Here is a 9,051-nt window from a genome sequence, read left to right as displayed (position 1 = left end):
GCCAGAGAAGATCCTTCGGTTATATGTGTTAGATGAGGCATCTCACTTTGTGGACCATCATTTACTGCAGTGGAAACTGCTTCTGGTTGGTCATGTGGGGCTGCTTCAGGCTGAAAATTCTGGACAGCCACGGACTGATTATGTTCTGGTGTAGCTGGTTGTTCATTTGCGGCAGGAAGCAAGTTGTTAAGTGGTACGATGTAAGTAGAAAGCCAAGCTTCTTCTTCTCTATTAATTACTGGTAATGGATGCTCCCCCTGAGAAGGAGAAGTGGAGGCTCCCCCTAAGTAGTATGGTTCATCTTCTCTGAAAGTGACTTCCAATGTGACATAGAATTTATGAGAGGAGGGATCAAGGCACCTGTAACCTTTTTGAACATCTGAGTAACCAACAAAAATACATTTTCTGGCACATGGATCTAACTTGGATCTCTGGTTTTTGGGAATATGGACATATGTGGTGCATCCAAATATCCTAGGTTCAAGATTAGAGGGGTGAGGAATAGAGAAGTGAGAGAGAAGTGTTTGGTAGGGGGTTTTGAAGTTGAGGACACTAGAGGGGGTCCTATTGATGATGTAGGCAGCAGAGGTAACCGCCTCTCCCCAATACGAAGAAGGTACATTCATGCCAAACAGGGATGCTCGAACCACTTCCAATAGAGTACGATTCATTCTTTCAGCCAAACCATTCTGTTGAGGAGTGTAGGAGCACGAAGTCTGATGTTTGATTCCATGAGAAGATAAAAAATCATTAAAACCTCCATCCATATATTCCATTCCATTGTCAGTCTGAAGAACCTGAATTGTGCTGTAGAACTGCGTTTGAACCATATAAAAAAAATTTTTAAACGCAGAAAACACATCTCCTTTGTGTTTTAAAAGACTCAACCAGCACATACGAGAGCATTCATCAATAAACGTTACATAGTAATAGGACTTAGAAAGAGAAGGGACCTTTGCAGGACCCCATACATCTGAGTGGATAACTTGAAATGGAATAGTGCTTTTATTAAAACTTGGAAAAAAAGGAATTCTGTGGCTTTTAGCTAATGCACAGACTGAACAATGGAAATCACTAACATTTATCCTAGAAAAGAAATTGGGAAACAACTTATGAAGATATCGGAATGAAAGATGCCCCAGTCTGCGATGCCATAACCAGATTTTTTCTTTTGCTTTGTCCACAGCAGAGGTAGTAGATGCACGAGGAGAGAGTTCGTTGCTACAGGAAGAGACATCCAAGAAGTAAAGCTTGCCTTTTCTAACACCATAACCAATGATCTTCTGCGTTTGGTTGTCCTGGAAAATACAAGAGGTAGGGAAAAAATGCACAGAGCAATTAAGATGAAACGTAATCTGACTAACAGAGAGGAGATTAAATTCGAGTGAGGGAACAGCCAACACAGATTTAAGATGTAACAAAGGAGAAAGGGATATAGAACCTTGACCAATTATGGCGGATGAACCACCATTAGCAGTTGAAATCTCAGTCTTAGGGGAAGGGGAAAAATCAGTCAGCAATGTATGATTTTTAATCATGTGATCAGATGCACCACTATCTATTATCCAGGAATCAAAATCAGATAATGTAAGGAGCGCATTGGACTTACCAGGAACTCCTTCATAAACAGCATTGGCAGAAGGGAGAGGAGAGTTACCCAGGACTCCTTCGTACACAGCATGGGCAGAAGAGGAATTAGAAGTCATATCCGGTGAGGGAGTGGGAGCTCTGTGCAGAATTTTCCGGCGAGGCCTTTTAGTAAAATCCCACCAATCGGGATACCCAATGATCTCATAGCATCGAGCTTTGGGGTGACCAACATCTCCACAGTGAGAGCAGAGTGGTTTCGGAGGAAAAGAATCTTTGCGAAGCTTTGGAGGACCAGATGATGGACGGCCGCCTTTGGCCACCATGGCTGAGGGCTCAGAGGAAGGAGCTGGACGATTCATAGTGACGCGTTGCTGGTATTCCCTACGGACGTAAGCATAAGACCCCTCAAGATCCAATTTTGGGTCTTTGCGGAGGATTTCACCGCGAACCTGATCAAACTCAGCATCAAGACCGCTGAGAAAGATGTGAACACGTAATCGAACGATAGAGGACTGCATGTGGACAACCCCAGCAACGGTGTCAGCCTGAGAGGAGGTACGATGATCTATATCTTGAAATATGGAAAGGAGTTCATTGTAATAGACAGAGATTGGGCGGCCATGCTGTTTCGTTGTGAAGGAACGTTGATTCAACTCAAACAAGCAAGTTTCATCGGAAGCATCAAAGAAGGTTCTTCGTGCGGCATCCCAAATTGCCGCTGCCGTTTCGAGGCGCAGGAAACGCTGCATCAAAGAGGGAGTCATGGAGTCTATGAGCCAGCTCTTGACTCTCTTGTTGTCGGTAACCCATGAATCGTACGAAGGGTCACCAACCGGTGGTTTCAGAGACGTTCCGGTGAGAAATCCGGACTTGTTACGCGCTCCAATGCGCATTTCTAGCAACTGGGACCAAAGAGGGTAATTGTTGTCATCTAGAACAACGGTGATGGGAAAAGATGAGATATCTTGTTGGATAATGATGTTGGAGGGTGGAGGAGGAACAGGGGAAGACGCGGCGGTGGGGTTGGTTTCAGGGGATGAATTCGTTGTGTCCATTGAAATGGATTAGGGATTTGGAATGGGAAAGGGAAACGGGTTTTGGGTTCGGGTAAAAAAAATGGGTCTGGGTTAGGGGAAAGTAAAAAGACGATGGAATAATTAATGGAAGAAAAAAAATTTCCTTGGATCATAACACAACTGATACCATGTCAAGACTTTAAATTCTGAAATACTTTTCTATTGATTCATCACATTCATTTACAGAGGATGAGTATTTATACACTTTATCTTCAAAACTAATTCCTAAAAATATTCTAACAACTTCTTAAACAAGAATTTGTTGTAAACAGAAACATAAACAGAAAGATAATCTAAATCTTTACAACAGTAATTCAATTTCAAATATCTCTTAATCTAACAAAAGTGTCTTATGGCACAAACGCTTCTCAAATCTCCAATGGAAGGGTTCTTTTCACGGAACATGCCACGTAATGGTGGCATCGTTAGGAGAAGTTTCGCATGGAACTTTTTGGAAAGGAAATATAGGTTGAGTTCATCATTTATGGGGTTGAAGTTGAACTCAATGCTTGAGTGAACCATATTGAAGAAGAACGAAAAATAAGTTTTATTAATTTGCTTTGTGCCTAAAATAATAGAAAGGCTAATTACGAATTAGAAACCTAACTTAAACCGCAACAAAGTTATGGGATGATTCAACTTGAGCATTTTTAATTAAAAGAGTGTCTACTGCGCACATACCATTTCTAAACTACTGTCATTAGTTGGCTGCGGAAGTTCAAATTAGAACTACTTTCATCATAATAAATAAATACTAGCTGTGCTATTATTTTAGTATTAGTGTACATTTCTATATATTTTTCAAAATTAGTTTTTGTTTAATCAATTGTGGTTGCGATCGACGAAGGAGTTTTCGTTATTGCAAACATGATAGAAAGCTGACAGGGAAATCATACAGAAAATTCATAATTAATAATCGCTTGATTGCTTAAATAAATAAAAATAATAAAAAAAAGAACTTAGTTTCCTTCTAGAGACATGCAAATTTAAAAACCACTTAATTTTATTAACAAATTACCTTTTGTTCCATAAAGTCTTTTTTATAAGGATTAAATATATAGAGCAGATCCTATATTATGGTAGTGCTTCCTAGCTTCCCTTCCTTTATAATTACTATGAAACATTAATTTTCTTTAATTTCAAGCAGGAGGAGGGTGGAGATATGGAGAAGGTAATCTATTGATCTAGGGTAGCTACGGCATTACTGCTATACCTACTTTCGAGACTGAAATGACTTCATCTCAAGCATTCAGATACCTACCTTCAAAAGTGAAATGATTTCATCATGCATTCAGAAACAAGTAGCTATAAGCATTGTTACTTCTCTTAAATAAATAGACCTACCATCTCTGATATAACATATTTACTACAAATGAAAAGCACTTAATTTAATCATTACTTACTAGTGCTTAATAAATTAAATATATAGATAGCACCTATATTTAAGTGCTTGGCGTTCCTCATCACCCAACAACTACAAGGTCTAAACCAAAACACGATTCACACACAGTACAAGGACACTCTTGATTAACACTACACACGCACATACACATATATATGTCTAGATTGACCTGTTATGGAGTTTGAAAACAGAGAGCGCCACAAGCAAAAGAAAGACCATTGAGCCAATCAGAGACAGGACCAAAGCAGAGTTCATATGGCGACAGTAGGCATCAAACACATTGCACACTTTCATCCATTGCACGTGTGAGTTCCCATTCTTTCCTATAACTCCCACTGCAGAAGCTGCTCCATTGGCCGAGAACAGCAATGCCATGATTACAAGGTCTAGTATGGTTAGCACCAAGAGTGTCACACTATTTTCACTGCTTCTCGACATCGCCAAAATGACCAAAGATGCAGCTGTATATGAACATGCTATAGCGTTTGACACCAAGAAAAACCTAATCCACAAAAGAAAAACAAAGGTGACAAACAGTTATTATTTTTGAAATAATGTATAAGTTGATGGTTACACACCACATCTTAGTCTAAAATATAAAATATTAAAGCAACGAGGTTATGAATCTTTTTATACTTATATGGTCTTTGATCAATTAAATACTACTAAATCTGATTTCATTACTCATCATTCAAACTTAATTGATTCTTAACCTGAGTTGCCTACCTGTGCTAAGAAAGTCCACAAAAAAAAGTGAGGGGTGATGAGGTTCTGATACCATGTAAAGAACTTTGGGATACATCATCTCAAAAACTAGCTCAAAGAGTGAGAGTGTCTAAGACCTTATAAACTTCACGTTAGTTGCTCATACAACCGATACGAGACTATATATGTCAACACTTATCATTCGCACTTAAATTTCTAAAGAGGGTGTACATGTAATAGATTATTAGTGGTGAATGAGTTATATAGCTAGGGAGCTAGAGAGATGAACTTACACAATAGCAGACATGTATTCCCACTTAGCAGTTGCTTTGAATTGCATTCCAGCGTAGGAGATGATCTTTGTCTCCTTATAAACACCAACAATGATGGTTGCCACAAGAGTGAGTGAGAGCCCCAAAAATCGCAGCAACACATCATAAGGCCTCACCTTCGTTGGCGTCTCCACCACCTTCACATCGCTGTGAACTCCATCCACGCTGCTTGGCTTGTACTGGCTTCCCATATTCTCGAATGTTAAAAGGAAGTGAAGGAGTATTTGTGTATCTGGATCTGGTGTTATTTTGAGAAATGGAGACAGAGAAAAAAGGTTTAACTAATTTAGCAGTGTGTGTAACGATGGGAAAATGTATATAATAACATATAAGGATGGAGCAGCAGAGGTTGATAAGGGTATAATAAGGAAGAGGAGACGAAGTATGAATGAGAAAGGTGGGGAGGTTGGAGCTGCATTCAAAGCAAATCGTACGTACGTATTTAATGTCATCAACGATCTATGGTTAATGCTTTCGCTTTTGTCTCGGAACATCTCATTTTTAGTCATGTCATTACTTTTTCTTTTTTCTTTTTTCTTTCTCCAAAGGATGGTGAACAAATGCTAGCATTAAACGATGAGAATATTATTTCCCATGCTATATACCACATAATTTGTCCTGTACAACATATAAAAAATAGGTGAAATTTATTTATTTTCTTTCTCTTTTCTTCTTCTTAACGAGATCTATAAATTTTTATGTGTGTTAAAGAGATAATTTTATCTCCTACAATATAAAAAATGTTAATTTGATGTATGAATACCTTTAGGACACAGCTCACTAACACGCTCGATAAAACATAAACCACTATTATAGATGTTAATATAAATATTAATATCGACATCATCACTGATAGACTTTAAATTCATAATATTTTAAATACAAAATGAAGCTTTAAAATTTCTAAATTAAGAACTAAAATATGAATTTAATGTCTATAATTTATTAATATTTAAATAATAATATGAATGGTGATTAAGTTCTTTTTTATTAATTAAGTTAATTTTTATATTTTTTTGGTGTTTTAGATATTTGGGAAGATATAAAGGTACAAATATCATGATTACTGTCAAAATTAAATAAAATCTCATATAGAATATTTGGCACCTGAGCACTCAAAAAAAAAAATCCAATCCTAATTCCTAGACGCTGGCATCTTTATAAATATTACTTTCATGACTTTCTAAAGATTATCATTCGATAAAGGGAGAAAGTGATCAAACAATTTCATAAGCTTAGAGATCAAGGAAGAAGGGGGAAGGAAGATCGAAGCGTCATCATGGAGATCAACCAACACACAATCTATGATTCTTTCTAATTTTATTTTCTTTTTTGTTTTGTTTAAGCCAGCTATGTCTAGCTAATTTTCTTTATAGTTAGGGATATGGATCCAATGTGAACCTTTATTTTGATTTAACTTTCATTTCAATAAAATTTGTCTCAAATTATTATGTGTTTATCTCGAATTACTTATTTAAATTCTTGTATGATTTGATCAACCATATAGGAATAAAGAGGGTTAGGATTCTTAATAGAGATATTGGGATCTTAATCTAGGCAGGGGTAAACACTAATTCTTACATGTTCTAGACATAGACTTGTAGAAATTGCAAACTTGTGAGATTCATCGCGCGTAAAGCTTAATCTAAAGGGGGTTTCTAAGACTTTAGGATTTTAATTAGGTTAAAAGATTAAATAACTAAGACATTAGAGATTTAACCAATTATCTCTTAGATGATGAATTATTTGGAACAATAGCGATAGAAATTATTGAATTGAGTTAAATCATTTAAGGGGGATCAGAGGTGAAGTAAACCTTAACTGTATTTTCCATCCTTAATTTTCAAACCCATCTTTTAATTGTTTGAACCATTTTCTTGCATTTAAGTATTACTTGGCATTTGTTCTTTGCTTTCTCTAATTGGCTTCCCATCAATTAAACATTAGTCTTCCCAACCAACTTTTGATTTGTCCAAATTAAGCGAAATAGTAAAATAGTGTTTGGAACACCTAATCCTCGTGGGAACGGTACGCTACTCACTTCTTTATTACTTGTACGACCGATATACTTGCCATGAGCTTAACAATCACTTACCCGTTTACGTTGTTGGGTTTTTTCTTTTTTGGAATACTAGTTGTTTAGTTAAATTGATGCATTATATAATATTAGAACTTGCGATCAAATGATCATCACCAGTTTGGTTGCCGTTAATGATATCAAAGACATTACTTATAAGCTGAAGTTTAAATTATTGGGATGAATTTAGTACATTAATTAAGTGGTTACTAGTTCAAACCTCATCATCCTTCAGATACATTTTTCAGAGTCCCGTTACTTAACATTTTTATATGATGATAAACTAAGATACAAAATTAAGATGTGATTGTACAAGGGGGCGGACCCAGTAGGGGGCTAGGGTGGGCCTCCCGCCCCCTCTAAAATTTGGAAAAAAAATTATAATATATGTAGAAAAATATGATGATGAAATTACCGTATTATACACATTTTTTCCTTCAGTTCACCATGCTTCTGTCCACACTCTTATCCATATTTTTCCTTGAGAACATCATATCATCCTCTCTCTCCTTTCTGTGTTTCGTCCATCACCAACCTCCTTCTTCAGCCTTTCAATTTTAGCTGTGTAAATTCTAGAGTCAGGCAGAATTAACTTCCACCTTTCTAAGATTTGCATGTATGTATAGTCATAGACTATCTTTGATTACATATTTTGAAAAAAAAAATATTTTGAGTTTTAGCACGGATTCAATTATATTTGAGTTTAATAATATCAAAACACGTAGAGAAAGAGTAAGTGAAGAGATATTAATTTTTGTAATAGATTTCTTTCAATTTTTTGTATATTAAGTTTGTATTGTATTTCAAGTACTTGTATTTATGATATAGTATTTTTTATTTTCGCCCCTTCTTATTAAAATTCCTCCGTCCGTCATTTGTATAGAATGTAAGATGATGCCGGTGTGTACGTATGTGTGATTAGAATTATTTATTTATAATTTCCTAATTCGTTAACTTTTAAAAGATGAAGTATATAGGTCTTTATAATTAGATTGAATTCTTTGTTTTTGGACCCAAAAAAAAGAATTCAAAACAAGTTTTTATAGTTTGATTGAATACTAATTAGGTCTTTATAATCCAAAAGTTTTTTGAGAAGTTACCAAAAAAAATGCTCTTTTATGAAATATTTAGAAATATTTTTAAATAAGTACCTAAAAGCTTACTCTTTAGACTTTGTTAACTTTTGGTATTGTGTCAACCTCCAATCTCAACTATCCCAATTAATTGTGCTCCTAACGACCTCTTTCGGATCCCTAAATTCCCTCCTCCTTTGCCATTTGCAAGTACTGCATATGAATCTCCTAACCCTTTTCTGTCTTTGAATGTTGCACTTGTTTCCTCCAATAAATGGTTCTTGTTGGTGATCTTTACCTTTTGCACAAAAATCCAACTTCTTAGAATGATCTTAGAGAAGTAGGCAATGAGGAGCTTTCATTATCTCAGAGAAGTATTGGGCAATGAGTCACCCGTTCCAAGTTATGGTGTCAAAGTCGATTCCACCCAAGAAGTTGCCTTCGGGTATATATAAGAATTGCAAAAGGGGTGATGAAATTTGAAAATATTCTTTCGAGTCAGTTTGAGACATTTTTTTTAAGTTAAAAATTACTTTTAAGCTAAATTAAAAATAAAAATAAAAAAAAATTAAAATCTATTTAGTGATTACATAAGTTATTCTAATAGTTTTGAAGGAGAAAAGATGAAATAATTTGTTATTGACACTACAAAAAAACACAGGATTTAACCACATTGGTGTAGCAACATTTATTGAAATGATGGTATAAATAGGAAAGTACCATAAATTTTACTACACTGTTTACCAATGTGGTAAAATTACCCTTAAAAACAATCATTTTGTATCAAAATCACACA

The 9,051-nt window shown here is 35.6% G+C and overlaps 1 protein-coding gene across 1 annotated transcript; it reads right to left on the bottom strand.

Moving 5' to 3' along the window:
* Nucleotides 1–4,227: 4,227 nt before the first annotated feature.
* On the bottom strand, nt 4,228–5,296 carry LOC133312230 (CASP-like protein 1E1). Its single transcript, XM_061513407.1, has 2 exons — nt 5,067–5,296; nt 4,228–4,570 (listed from the first exon to the last, which is right to left on the bottom strand). Exons 1-2 carry the CDS (start codon nt 5,294–5,296, stop codon nt 4,228–4,230), a joined length of 573 nt encoding a protein of 190 aa, XP_061369391.1.
* Nucleotides 5,297–9,051: the final 3,755 nt, after the last annotated feature.

This window comes from Gastrolobium bilobum, unplaced genomic scaffold, assembly GCF_033153095.1.
Source record: "Gastrolobium bilobum isolate Gb01-03AN ecotype WA unplaced genomic scaffold, APGP_CSIRO_Gbil_v1 utg6685, whole genome shotgun sequence".
Taxonomy (NCBI): Eukaryota; Viridiplantae; Streptophyta; class Magnoliopsida; order Fabales; family Fabaceae; genus Gastrolobium; species Gastrolobium bilobum.
Note: the sequence above shows the minus strand (reverse complement) of the source record. Positions and strands in the feature narration are given on the sequence as shown.

Bases quoted from the DNA above. Each gene is read 5' to 3' on its own strand.
- LOC133312230 (XM_061513407.1), bottom strand. From the start codon at position 5,296: ATGGGAAGCCAGTACAAGCCAAGCAGCGTGGATGGAGTTCACAGCGAT. The intron at 4,571-5,066 runs GTAAGTTCATCT...TTTGTGGATTAG, and splicing joins GAATACATGTCTGCTATTGT to GTTTTTCTTGGTGTCAAACG.